Here is a 15,276-nt window from a genome sequence, read left to right on the forward strand (position 1 = left end):
TTTATCTTTGTTTGTTTGTTTTGTGTTTAAGGGTCTTAAGGCGCTCGCAACACAAAAGGTCATATCAGCGCCAGTAAAAAGGAAGAAAATGGGATAGTAATAAGTTCTAGAATTACAATTAAAGCACATAAGAAAAGGTAAGACAAACGGGAATTGGTTCAAATAGGATACAGATGACCATTCCAAGAGCACACTATCAAAGTACTTAGTTTGCGATCACCTAAAAGTCTGTTGTTTTTGTTTTGTTTTTAAGGGTTTTACGGCGCTTGCAACACATTTAGGTTATATCAGCGCCAGTAAAAGGAAGAAAATGGGATAGTAAAAAGTTCTAGAATTACAATTAAAGCACCCAAGACAAAGTAAGACAAAGGGGAACTGAGAACAAATAGGGATCAGATGTAGATTCCAAGAGCATACCACCAATGTACTTAGTTTGAAATCACCTACAAGTCTCATCCAGACACAAGCACAAAATCCAACAAAGAGGAATACACTCAAATGCTTACATTATACATTCAAAATAAAAATAATAATACATAACAGAGAGATGATTTACAAGGAAAAAATTATCATCTCCCAAAACAATAACTATGCATTTGACTGTTTCCCTCCCAGCTAGGACTCCGGCCAGAGCCAGGACAAAACCAAGTAATCTCATTCTAAGACAAAGACAGAGAGCATGTTGGAAAACAGATATAAGGGGATAGAAGACAGAGTATGTACCTCCCTGCCCGCTATGAGAGGTCAGGATCCCCACCCAGACCTAAAAATCTCATCCAGACACAAGCACAGATCCCACTAAGAGGAACACACTCAAATGTTTACAAATCATATAACAGTACATAACAGAGAGATGATTCACAAGGAAAAAAATATCATCTCCAAAACTATAACTATACATTCGATTGTTTCCCTCTCAGCGCCAGTAAAAAGGAAGAAAATGGGATAGTAAAAAGTTCTAGAATTACAATTAAAGCATCCAAGAAAAAGTAAGACAAAGGGGAACTGGGAACAAATAGGGATCCGATGTAGATTCCAAGAGCATACCATCAATGTACTTAGTTTGAGATCACCAATAAGTCTCATCTGGACACAAGCACGGTCCCCACTAAGAGGAATACACTCAAATGCTTACATTATAAATTATAACAAATATAATAATACATAACAGAGAGATGATTTACAAGGAAAAAATTTCATCTCCCAAAACAATAACTATGCATTTGACTGTTTCCCTCCCAGCCAGGACCCCGACCAGGGCCAGGAAAAAAACAAGTAATCTCATTCCAAGACAAAGACAGAAAGCAAGTTGGAAAACAGTTATAGGGGGATAGAAGACACAATAAGTACCTCCCTGCCCACTATGGGAGGTCAGGATCCCCACCCAGGACAAAGACAGAAAGCAATTGGAAAACATAAGGAGGGGATAGAAAACACAGCAAGTACCGCCCTGCCCGCTATGGGAGGTAGGAACCCCACCCAGAAGTTTATCTTTCATAGATCTAGTCGCTTATAGCAAACCATGTAGAAATCTGAAAAAGTGTTTATGAAACAGACAAAGCAATAAAGATGAATATCCAAAAAAAAGCATCCAAAAAAAAATGTCTTGACTGGGGTCCCCGTCGAGACAGGCTGCTTTTTATTTTAGTTTTATTTATCTTTTTTTTTTGCGCTTTGTTTCATACACACTTTTTCAGTTCCAGTGCCTGCTCTCAAATCTGCCCCCATGTTGAAATCGTATTTAATGTGACCAATTGCATCACAATATGTATTTATGTCTAAGTAAACCAGTGGCCAGAAAGGGATTGTAAGGTCAAAATGACCAGAAGTATAAAACTTTAATTTTTGTTATTTTTCTCAATAAAAATATTTATAAATCCACTTCAAGTTTCAAATTCTTAACTATAAATTCAGTGTCACGCACCAATCCTGACGCTATACTGTTTTGATGCAGTCAGTCACAAATACATTACAAATAATATCGAAATAAAATGGAAATTGTTTACAGAATTATTTTTTTAATTAAGGAATCATGTGTGCATCAGTATCAGTTATATCAATATACTGCGATGGTAAGACAAGAAAAAATATGAAAAAAATTCATTTTAGCTGGAAATTTATTGAGCACCTAAAAAAATATTTTTAATTACAAAACAAAATACAAAAGCAAAAATTAATAAAAGAAATTTTTTTTTATATTAAAAATTTAAAAAACCCTTCAAGAAATAAACATAACAATTAGCAAAAGACAACAACCCCCCTCCCCACCTAAAATAAATAAATAAATGATGCTTCATCATAAAGAATATAACTGTAAAACAAACATATAATTTTTAATTGAATTAAATTAAATTTGTTTTCATTCTCCCTATCAAACCTATATCACGTTAGTGATAATCTTCTATGCAAACTCGAACGAACTGTTCATAATAGAGACAGTCATACATTGCATAATTTATGAACTATTCAGCTTCAACCAATTTTAAAACATTTCTGTATCACAAAGTCATGTCTACTCATTTTATGTAGAGTAAATGTAACAGAAAGCTATGAGAAGCTATAAACAAAAATGAATAAAACAGCTTCAAATAATAACAAAATACTAAACATGAAATGTTTTGGGATTAAAATCCTTCTTCAGCCTACAACAAACAAAAAACAAAAAAATAAACATAAATACATTATGTACTTTAAAAACAGATAGATGGCAGAGAAATATCTAGCACAAAAATCGAGTTTTTAAGTAATGTATTAATGTTTTTATTGTTTTCGTTATTAGCTGAAGAAGAGTTTTGAGCCCGAAACGTTCCGTGTTTGGTATTTTGTTCTTTTTTTAAATGTGTATATTCATTTTTGTCTATTGCTATATATAGAGAGTACTAATTTGTTTCAAGACGGCAATGAAAAAGAAAAGAAAAAATATAATAATTTGAGAAATAGTACATTTACTTTCTCATCCCTGAGATAACTGCAAATGAGGAAGACAAGAAAATACTCACAACACCTTTCGTGTTATGGTTTGTTTTTTATATTTTGTTTTTTAAGGGTTTTACAGTGCTTGCAACACATTATGGCTATTTCAGCGCCAATAAGGAAGACAATGTGATAGCCAAATATTCTAGAATTGCAATTGAAAGCATACAAGAAAAAATAGACAAAGGGGAATGTTTGTTTGTTTTTACGACGCTTGCAACACGTTAAGGTCATATCAGCGCCAGTAAAAAGGAAGAAAATGGGAAAGTAAAAAGTTCTAGAATTACAATTAAAGCACCCAAGAAAAGGTAACACAAAGGGGAATTGGTTCAAATAGGGAACAGATGTAGATTCCAAGAGCACACTGTCAAAGTACTTAGTTTGAGATCACCTAAAAGTCTCATTCTGACACAAGCACAGGTCCCCACTAAGAGGAATGCACTCAAATGTTTACAAATCATAAATAATATGTAAAAAATCATAATACAGTGCATAACAGAGAGATGATATTTACAAGGGAAAAAATATAACTTCCCAAAACCAGACATTTGACTGTTTCCCTCTTAGCCAGGGTATCCAGCCAGGGGCAGGGCAAAATCAAGTAATCTCATTCCAAGACAAAGTCAGCAATCAAGTTGGAAAACAGATATAGGGGGATAGAAGACACAGTAAGTACCTCTCTCCCCATTATGTGAGGTCTGGAACCCTGCCCAGGAAGGGAGAATGGTTCATATAAGGAACAGATACAAATTCCAAGAGCACACTATCAGTATTTTGACCTCAATCCAAACCTTTAAAATTGAGAATATATTTTTTAATCGTATTTAGAAATAATCATATATATTATATATGTAACAAATCTGAGGTATGCAGATGATACGGTTCTACTGGCAGAATCTGAACATGAACTACAAGAATTACTGGATGTTGTAGTCAGGAGTAGTGAAAATATGGGACTGGAACTGAATATATCTAAAACAGAATGTATGACGGTATCTAAAAATAATAACCCACCAGCCTGTGTAATAACAAGCAGAGGACAAACAATACAACAAGTTGAATGTTTCAAATATTTAGGCTTCAATGTAACATCCAATGGAAAATCAGATTGTGAAATAAAGAAAAGAATAGGTATGGCGAAGAATGCATTCAACCAGCTGCATACAATTATGAAAAACAGGAATATTAGCATGAAAACAAAAATCAAAGTCCTGGATTGCTATGTACTGTCTGTGCTGCTATATGGTTGTGAGAGCTGGACCATAAACAAGACCATGGTTAAAAGACTGGAGGCAGTGGAAATGTGGTTTTACAGAAGAATGATGAGGGTGTCATGGATGGAAAGGAAAAGAAATGAAGAAATTTTAGAAATGGCAAACAGAAAAAGATCACTGATAACAAAAATCATCAAACGCCAAATGGAATTTTTAGGACACATTATCCGCCACCCTGGTTTGGAAATACTCGCCTTGACTGGAAAGATGAATGGAAAAAGAATAAGAGGAAGACAAAGAATAACGTATTTGAAAGGGATAAGAACTTGGACAGATGAAGCTGAGAAAGGTGGCGCTGCTTTAATAGAATTGGCAAGAGATAGATCAGCTTGGCGGAAGATGACCTCCGACGTCTGCTTCAGATATGGAACTACATGAGATGAGATTATATATATAAATATACATATATACAGTTCACTCCCCTTATCGCACACTCCGGAAGTTTTTTCTATAAAAACGCTCCGCTTAACCGCACACCATCTCCACTTAATTGCTACACCTGCGATTGGAGTGACAACCAACAGCCATATGAAATCAACGATGCTCTGTTCCCGTTCCACATAACTTTTTGGCCGAAGCATTCGATCAATTTGTTAAAATGGACAATATAACCATCAGCGGTGAACTGGTATCTCAGGAGATACTGAGCTCCATTCAGCCACACAAAAGACAACACCTAGATAATGAGGATGAGTCATAGGAATATGACAAACCATTCCTGAAAGACACGGAAAAACTTGACATGGTGGAAAAACTACGCTGCTAAATCCAAGAAGAATGCTTGACAGATGATCTACATTGGAGGGATTGGAAACAAGGGTTTATAAACAGTGTGCAGCTTCATGATTACTGTTCTTAAAAACAATAATGTCACATTGTGTTGTCGATAAAACATGAAAAAGTAAAAAAAAAAGATATAACCAAAAACATCCCCCCCCCCCCTAAAAAAAGAACAAACATACTAATGAGGCCCTGTCTTGAACATGACAGTCCCAAGCCCATAGAAAACCTAGAAGGGAAGGTCCTACATGAATGGCACATGAAAGCTGGGGCTTACATGCTATTATTAGCTTCTCCGCTTAATTACATACTCTGCTTAATTGACACACTAACCCGAACTCACGAGAGTGTGCGATTAAGCAGAGTTGACTGTATAAAATATTCCAAGTATAACTAAGATCAACTTCTCCAATATTGTTTCGAGCATTCGCTCTCGTTTGGAAGTCAAAACAAATCCATCTATTTATAACAGTTGACATTTTCCATAACATACAACAAATCCATCTATTCATAATAAGACGACAGTTGACATTATTCATAACACACAACAAATCTATCCATTCATAAGAAGACTACAGTTGACATTATTCATAACACACAATGAATCCATCTGTTCATAACAAGGCTACAGACAACATTATTCACAACACACAACGAATCCATCTACTTATAATAATGCTGCAAACGACATTATTCATAACACACAACAAATCCATCTATTTATAAAAGTTGACATTTTTCATAACACACAACAAATCCATCCATTCATAATAAGGCTAAAGATGATACAATTCATAGCACACAACAAATCCATCTATTCATAATAGGGCTACACACGACATTATTCTTAACCCACAATGAATCCATCTATTCATAACAAGGCTACAAACAACATTATTCAGAACTCATAAAAAATCCACATATTTATAACAAGGCTACAGTTGACTTTATTCATAACACACAACGAATCCATCTACTTATAATAATACTGCAAACGACATTATTCATAACACACAACAAATCCATCTATTTATAATAGTTGACATTTTTCATCACATACAACAAATCCATCCTTTCATAATAAGGCTACAGTTGACATTATTCATAACACACAACAAATCCATTTCTTAATGACACAAACTAGCAATGACTATGAAAATTTTTGTTTTCTATTTTTGTAGGAAATACTACTCTTAAATCAAAGCCATATCTCCACTGAGTAAAAATCTTTTTGAATTTTGAAAATCCATTAATATATAACAAAGTTATGCAGTTTCAAAGGTGTTATTTATTTGGATGACTCACAAAGAGAAAAAAATACGGAAAAAATGGGACGCTTTTTCTGAGTTTTATTCTGGTTTGTGACTGTATCTCATTTAATACGTGGAATTACATATCAAAACTTGGCAATTTTATGGCAAAATTATCAGAAAATATGATGAAGACATCAGAAGAGTTCTAACTTGTATAGTTTTAGAGCTGTAAGGCTAGGGTCAACTATAATTTTGTTTTAAAATATACATAATATTGATCATTTGGGACTTTTCCGAAGTGTAATTTTGTATCAACAACCCATACAAATGACACGAAAAATGCCTGCTAAATTATTATCAATCAGTCCCGTGAGACCATGGCTTATGTTATTTCTATTATTTATTTGAGAGAGAGAGAGAGAGAGAGAGAGAGAGAGAGAGAGAGAGAGAGAGAGAGAGAGAGAGAGAGAGAGAGAGAGAGAGAGAGAGAGAGAGAGAGAGAGAGAGAGAGAGAGAGAGACTATCCCTATGACATAACAATGAAACAATAGGCTACCTTAATTTTTAAAAAGCGCGAGAGGATTTGCAAACAGGGTTGCCAGATGGCCACGTGCGTGGCCAAATATATAATTTTGTTTCTTTTATTAAATTTTATTCATCCCTTTTTGTCTCAATAACATTTATCCTAGTCTATTCAATTTTCTGTTTGTTAAAATTTAGTTCATTTTAAGTGGGCCAGTCTTAATAGTGAAAGCCATATGATTTTCTATTTAGCCACTTTTGAAGTCGAATTTGGACAGGTTAAAGTCTGGCCATCTGGCAGCCTTGCCTCGCTCACGTCATTTTCGTGTCGTGCGATGGGGAAGCAAAATGGCCGTCTCCATATTTTCACTCCTTGAAATGCAAACTGGGTTGATGTTTTATGAGAATACGGGAAAAGTACTTATCATAATCCAATGAACGGCTTCGTCCCATATTTTGTCGCGAATTTGGGCACTTCGTGACAGAAAAAGAGGTCCAAAGATTGTGCGGGATCGTCATTGCTACACTAACTGGTGTGATTCGTCTAAAATTCTAAAATTTCTAAAAGTGTTTAATCAGGGTAACTTAAATCTGAATCATTCTTCGTGGGTTTGAGGCATTTGTCACATTGCAAAATAGCTTTGCTCCCAACAGAAAATAATTGCTCAAAACTTTTGAATTCTGTTCGGTGACAACCATAATTTTGTTTCTAGTCTTAACAATCAAAACTCATTGAATTGTACAAGTTATCCTGTTTACTAAGAGCTGGTGAGTCTGCCTAAAAGAGCAACTACAGATATATATTCTAAAATATCATTCTCTGGTGTGGAATATACTTCACACAAAAAAAAACACACAAAAAAAGAGCCCTATTTCATATTAAATCTTAATACTATTATCTCTGAATGAACCAATTGATCCAGGTTGTTTTCCTGGGCCGCCAGATTGTCATGTTGTGTAGAACTAAAATATATAAATACAGCAAAAATACAATTCATAAAGACCACTTTGTTATGATTGATTCTAGATAAAGCAAGTCAGTGGGTGCGTTGATATTATTGCAAATGATGTAACAGTCACCCATCGGGATAGTAACGTTTCTTCATCATCCGGTATTTCCTCAGCATGTAAAGAGCCTCCAGTTCTTTGACAACAAATTCACCTCTTGCGATAAGTTTCTCAATTTCCACAGGATCAGAGACATCTTTGTTCTTCATGAATGCTGCATGGCATCGAGTCTTGAAAAAATCTCCTCCCCTAGGATAATCCCTCCCGAGAAATAAAAGCTGTAAAAGAAAAGAAAAAAGAAAAAAAATATATATATATATTAATAGAGGCAGATGTTTTCTAGGCCACCAATGGCCTATATATGAAACATTTTAAGGTAGGAAAAAAGCTATAAAAGCACCTATGGCGAAGGTAGCATTACAGAAAATATAAATTGTTATATAGGGCACCTCCAGCATTTTAAAGGGTGGTCAAAAAGTTACACAGGAGGTCATATTTGGCAAACAGATGATTGCAATTGTGCAAATAATACATTGGCCATACCCTTTATTATTACTGATAGACAAAATATTATTTGGGCCATACATGAGAACTACATAAAATAAAGATGCAGGAGATCAGTTCAAGGACATCGTCACTGTTTAATTAAAGCCCATAATTCGTATTGACAACAAAAGCACATCATTGTTTCTTCTGCAATGTGTAATCTTTTTATGTATATCATTATGGAGGTAACAATAATATTAGATAATATAAGTTCTCATGAATGATTAATATCCTTTGATGCTGATGATTGTGATAATAATAATAATAATAATAATAAATAATAATAATAATAATAATAATAATAATAATAATAATAATAATAATAATAATAATAATAATAATATAATAATAACAATAATAATAATAACAACAAAAACAACAACAACAACAAAATAAATATAATAATAATAATAATATAATAATAATAATAATAATAATAATAATAATAATAATAATAATAATAATAATAAGAAGAAGAAGAAGAAGAAGAAGAAGAAGAAGAAGAAGAAGAAGAAGAAGAAGAAGAATATCCCATAAACAGTTAGTCTCACTTACAGTCTTGTAGAGCTGTTTGACTCTCAATCTCAACGCTGTGTTTGACATCTCCTTTGTGTATTTTGATGAGTGATATGAAAGGAGCCAATTACATAAAGGAGCTAATGATGCCCAATTGCAGACCAGTGTTTCATTAAGTCTCGTCTTTCTGAAATAAAAGAAATATAAACAGTATGTTATGTCTTGGGTAAGTTAAGTTTTAGTAGATAAATGAACCAATCACATCACTTGTACTCAAATCAACCCCTTGATAGTAGAAGGTGCTACAAATCAAATAAGACAGATTGATTTAGAGTTGCCGTAAGGGGAAAGAGAATCTCTTTAAAGTTAGACTAGGGCAAACTGCCATCCCAATCAAAGACCACCAACAAAACCCAAGAAAGGAGCGCTGTTACCGGCTACCTCACTTCCTAAAGAATAAGGAATCTCTTCTCCAATAATTTCAGAAATTCTCAGTTATGCGAAATATACTTGCCAATTAGAAAATATGGTTATTGTTTTTAAATTTTAATTTTATACATACCCATAACCTACCAACATTCAATACAGCACAAATGTTGTGTCTGTCTTCAGTATTGAAGCTTACATCAGAATGAATTGGATTGTATTGGATTTATCATCCCTTTGGTTGCTTTGATACATTGATATGATGCTAACATCAATATCTTTTGGTGATTCAATCGATGTGAAGCAGGCTGCATGTACTTATTAGGTTCATATTCCTTGCTGGAATCATCAATATCTTTTGGTGATTCAATCGATGTGAAGCAGGCTGCATGTACTTATTAGGTTCATATTCCTTGCTGGAATCAAAACTGCCCGATACCAAAGGTGGCATGAAAGGTTTTTTCAACTATTCCAGTAGAAGGAATCGACTGATAAATTATATTCTACTGTGCAGCTTTGTGGTCTTGTGGTATGACATTCCCATTTGGATTGGAAGTTCCTGGATTCCAGTCCCGCTCTGAGCAGTGCATTGTTGACTCCTTGGAAAATGCTCTTTATTCACATTCTATCATTGCACTTAGGTGTAAATGAGTACCTGACCTATATAAAATTGTAATGCCGCCTAACAGGCCTTATATCTCGTCCTTCATGTGAAATATTGCTGTTGGTTAGGAACCCCTTGTAAAGCGCTTTGAGCACATTTAGTGAATACAATGCCAGACAAAGCAGAGAAAAAGATATGAAAAAAAAAAATCCCCAAAAAAATCAGACTGCTTTAACTGGGGTAGCTCCATTTTTCAATTTTGAAAATATCAAAGTGATAAATTACACGGCAAGCACTGGAGTATGATAAAAAATCTGAAAATGTGTGTGGCAACGTGGCTCAGCAGTGCGGTCTTCGCTTCATTCATACCGGGAAGGTAACGAGTTCGATCACCTGCCACTGGGCTGTGTGGCCTTGAGCAAGTCACCTCGCCCTAGCTCAATTTGCACTGCAGCTGATGCCTGGGTTATTCCAGTCTTTCCTTGGGATAGACCCTAGAGACAAATTTCCCCTTTGGGATGAATAAAGGGAATTTTATTTTATTTTTATTTTATTATTTATGAAACAGTGCCAGATAAAGCAGGGAGAAAAATACAAGAAAAAAGCCATCTCCTAAAAAAATCATCCCGGAAAAATCAGCCTGTCTCGAACCTAAGGCTTCATGATTACTGGTCACACATGCTACCATTACACCAGAGGTTACCCAATAGTTGGGATGATTTATTAATGCCCATATTCTTCACAAAGGGACATGTTTCTGATTTGAACCATCAACACAGAGGATGAGGACAAAGTCATGAGATAGCTCAATTTGTTTATTTTGAAAATATCAAAGATAAACAAAATAACGGAGCAGGCACTTGTGTAAGATAAAGATCTGAAAAAGTGTGAATAATGCCAAACAAAGCAGAGAAAAATACAAGGACTTTGACTTTGACGACACGAATCTTTTCAGTTTGAACTGTGACCAGTGTCATAAACTATCCAGATATAATTTACTTCTACAACAAAGTGTATATTTATGTGAATATTTCAGAAAAGAACAATTGCAATCAACTGGCATAATTCAGTTATGAAAACGGATCAGTTAAAAATCACCTTCACCAATTTCACGGAGCCAGCTCTCCTTGTTTGTTTACAAATTATGTTATACCGAATCTTCTTTCGTTTTCACAACTTCCTGTCTGTGCAATTCGTGCTCACGAAATGAAGAGTGTCACGAAGTGTCGTGGAAACGATTGTTGTTATGGAAATCTAAAAAAAAAATGACCCAAAATATTGTCCTTTAAAACAATGTTAAAATAGGCCCATAATTGCATTCGGATAGCAAATATGTACAACGTCGGTTACAATATAATACTTCCATGACTCTTAAATTAATTCTATTCATTGAATTCTTTGGAATTTTTTGTTATTGATTTACCTTCCTGCACTAAGAAAAATATCGCCCTTATAATGCCAAACATGGAATGCAGTAAAGCATGTGGGACAAAACGGAATGATAAACTTTGCTATAATAATTAAAGACCGTAGGTATATCTAAAAAAATAGATAAATAAATAAAAAATATGAAAACAAACAAAAAAAGTTCGAACATAAACACAAGATCAAGCATATAACACACACACACACACACACAACACGCACGCACACACACACACACACTCACACACACAAACACACTCAATTCAATGAAATTATGAAATACAGTTTACTAATAACCAAGAACACGTCCTAAACCTATATCTACATGTATGGGCTTACCTGTTAAAATAAGTCTTTTCATTTTTGTTTGAGAGTATATTCATGACCATAACAGTACAAATTTAGATCGCTGTGCTGGTCTCCATAACCCAAATTATTATGATCTCATTGTTGTAAATAAATATTACGAAAAATATTGTCCAAAACAATAGTGTTAAAACAAGCCCCATAATTTCATGGGCTATCAGACCTGCTAATATTATGCCCACCAAATTTAGATCAAATCTGTTTTTTGAAACTTGCCCTACTAAATATTTCCAAAAAAATGTTGTCAACCACTTGCTCTCATTTTGTGTTCATGTAAAGCACTAAAGAATTTCCATTTTGTGGACAATAAAGATTACGACTAAACCATTTTAAAAAAAAATCTATTTCTCTTTTTTAAAATTTAATCACTTTATTCATTTTATTTCATTTTATTTTATTTTTATTCATTCATTTATTATTCAGGGCACACATTTGAAGGTCTTATAACCAAGCGCAGTTAAGGCTGGATTTAACCTTGTTGTAATGGACACAATGTTGCGTTGGTTTGCAAGCATTTCCATTACAATAATAATGAATCCATAAGAATTGGGTTATCAGACCTACAAATAAATACATATTGATTATTATATCTAAGTTCATGTATGTAGCTATTATTACTTATGTTAATGAAGAGTTTTGTGTCTTTAACGTTATATTTTGGATATCTCTCTCTCTCTCTCTCTCTCTCTCTCTCTCTCTCTCTCTCTCTCTCTCCCTCACTTTCCTTCGAGTTCTCCCTCTCTCTCTCCTTGTCGATCTAACTTATATTGTGTTTTTTTTTTGTTTTGTTTTTTTTTTTTTTTTTTTTTTTTATGTAACACTAAGGCTCCGAAACCACTGGGCCAATCGTCACCAAATTGTGAATGGTGTTTACAAATGAAGATGATTTGCGTGTACTGTGAGATTGATCAGACATCATGATGACTTTACCCAGGGGCGTGGCTATATTCCTTGATTTGGTGCCTGGCGCCACTCCATCTTTTAAAAATGGATTACAGCATTTACAACAACAACAACAAAAATAAAACTGAGAAATTGTATAGACTATGACGCCTCTTACTTATTTGAGTAAATCTTTTCTTTAAATTTCTTTCTTTCTCTTGTATTTACAACTATAACATGCTTTTTGTCATTTTCTTCTGATTCTGGCACCCCCGTATAGATAGTTCGAAGTTGACGTCACTCACGTCTTTGTTATTGTTTTTTTTTTTTTGCCATCCGCATTTATGAGTACTTCTCAATAAACTGTATTAACCTGACTATAAACGTTCATGGTTACACGCAGTTTTGTGTGTTGGTCCGTTGTACTTCCGGATGGCAATGTTGTGAGCTTCTTAGCCAAGCGCATACTATCTATACTGTAAGCATGCCACGCCATTGACTTTACCAAAAAATCAAATTTGTTTCATCAAATCCCATCGAAAACAGACGCTATCAATTTTAGCATGTGGGCTGTGTGTCAACCTTCCGGTTAACGAGTATGACAATGAGGTGGGAGTACATGAATTGAATCGATACCAGTTCGTGGTTCCTCTCGTTGCTTTGAGTACAATCAATTTCCTAAAACTTATCAACCTACAATAGATAGATAGATAGATAGATAGATAGATAGATAGATAGATAAATAGATAGATAGATAGATAGATAGATAGATAGATAGATAGATAGATAGATAGATAGATAGATGGATGAATAGACAGATAGATGGAGGAATAGACAGATAGATAGATAGGTAGATAGATAGGTAGATAGATAGATAGATAGATAGATAGATAGATAGATAGATAGATAGATAGATAGATAGATAGATTAGATAGATAGATAGATTAGATAGATAGATAGATAGATAGATAGATAGATAGATAGATAGATAGATAGATAGATAGTACCCAGGCTTTGTGCAACGTGATCTAGAATACTTTACCCATCTTGACGCAAGTGTAATTGGCTTGGCAGTGGTGAATGTTGTAATATAGCGAGTACAATAAGGGCACCGAATAGGCGAATAACAATGCTTAAAGATGAGACAATTTTTTTGTCCAGCCTGGGCAAGATTCTTGAAACGCTTCTTGGGTGTTGAAATAGGGGTATTTTTTCCTATAGCAAATCATAATTATAGGGTATAATATAACGAGTATTTAGTCAATATCATACCTTGTTTGATTTGTTATCTTATCTGTACTTATAGATTCCCAATGGACAATGCGTACGTATGTCAAAGGTCAAAGCTCAATAATTGTAGGTCATAACTTTTGTCAAAGTAATATCAGTGATTCAAGTAGATCATATTTTATTATTAATGATAGTATTTGGAAGAGTTTGCACTACTGATTGCTGCTGTTCGTTGAAGATTAGTTACTTTTGTTAGGACAATCATTGTGTTGTGTTTTATTTGCATTGTAAAGCGCCTCTGAGCACATTGTGGATCTAGGCGCTATATAAATTCATTCATTCATTCATTCATTCAATCGTACGAATCCGCTGGACACCGCCGATCACGAGAATGAAGTAATCGACTATCTGTCATCGTGGTGTTTTGCGGCCATAAAATTCGCACTTTTCCTCAATTTACCACAAATTTTACATTTTTTCATGAAAAATCTCTATTATTCACTATTTTTGAACCCAAGTGGTAAAATTTGGCAAAATTTGGTATTTCAAATAGCAATTTCCTGCGATGCCAGTGTAATGAAATTTTGATGCTTCTCTTTGCAGGTTTCGGTCCTCTTGTTCTAATATAAGATTGATGTTTTTAACCATTTTTCTTTCCGATTAGCACCTGATTGACTTTTTTGGTTGCATCTTAGATCAATGTAATATTCAATTGACTTCCGGGAAGAAATAAAGTTATCTGAAACTGAATCTGAGTATGAATAGTTAACTAAATTTGCAAATTTTGGCAATTTTTACGGCAAAATATGGCAACATATTCTGGTGGGTTTATTTGTGGCAAAAAAAAAAATCCCGTTTTTTGTGGTAAAATTTGGCAAAGTTTGGGATTTCAAATGGCAATTTTCCGCGATGCAAGGACTATGCGGAGTGGCGCATGATCCTGGCGACTGAAGCATAATATTATTCGTACAACTGGTGTGCCATGCTCTTAGTCCCAGGTTGTGCTCCATTCTGCATTGTGGCCAAATGCATTCGAGACCGAGAGAGAGAGAGAGAGAGAGAGAGAGAGAGAGAGAGAGAGAGAGAGAGAGAGAGACGGTCATTTATACCCTATTACACTCATGACAAGACATAATATTTTATGACGTCAGATGTAACCAATAAACAGTGAGATTTTTCAAATAGTATCATCTTCTGATAGTGTACACAATCAATGAGATCAAAATGATAGCGTAAGATGTACCAAAAAACAAACAAACAAACAAAAAAGCAAAAAAAGAAATAAGAAAGAAAAAGAAGAGAAAAAAAAAACAGAAGAAGAAGAAGAAGAAGAAGAAGAAGAAGAAGAAGAAGAAGAAGAAGAAGAGGAGGAGGAGGAGGAGGAGGAGGAGGAGGAGGAGGAGGAGGAGGAGGAGGAGGAAGAGGAGGAGGAGGAGGAGGAGGAGAAGAATTTACTTTTACTTTTACAGTA

General features: G+C 34.4%; 1 protein-coding gene across 2 annotated transcripts; it reads right to left on the minus strand.

The window, feature by feature from the left end:
• Positions 1-1,998: 1,998 nt before the first annotated feature.
• On the minus strand, positions 1,999-11,095 carry LOC144978247 (LYR motif-containing protein 5B-like). Of its 2 annotated transcripts, none has more exons than XM_078924075.1 (3): positions 11,001-11,095; positions 8,912-9,059; positions 1,999-8,088 (listed from the first exon to the last, which is right to left on the minus strand). In XM_078924075.1, the coding sequence occupies exons 2-3, from the start codon at positions 8,957-8,959 to the stop codon at positions 7,879-7,881; spliced, it is 258 nt and encodes an 85-aa protein (XP_078780201.1). In that variant the 5' UTR covers positions 8,960-9,059; positions 11,001-11,095; the 3' UTR covers positions 1,999-7,878. The 2 variants fall into 2 exon arrangements, with proteins under 2 accessions (XP_078780201.1, XP_078780202.1); XM_078924076.1 differs by having other exon boundaries at positions 11,007-11,056.
• Between the last annotated feature and the right edge of the window lie 4,181 nt (positions 11,096-15,276).

This window comes from Berghia stephanieae, chromosome 8, assembly GCF_034508935.2.
Source record: "Berghia stephanieae isolate SIO BIC M18660-M18661 chromosome 8, UCSD_Bste_1.3, whole genome shotgun sequence".
NCBI lineage: Eukaryota > Metazoa > Mollusca > Gastropoda > Nudibranchia > Aeolidiidae > Berghia > Berghia stephanieae.

Coding starts and splice junctions, on each gene's coding strand:
- LOC144978247 (XM_078924075.1), bottom strand. CDS start 8,959: ATGTCAAACACAGCGTTGAGATTGAGAGTCAAACAGCTCTACAAGACT. Junction 8,089..8,911: donor TCAAACAGCTCTACAAGACT/GTAAGTGAGACT, acceptor TTTCTTTTACAG/CTTTTATTTCTCGGGAGGGA.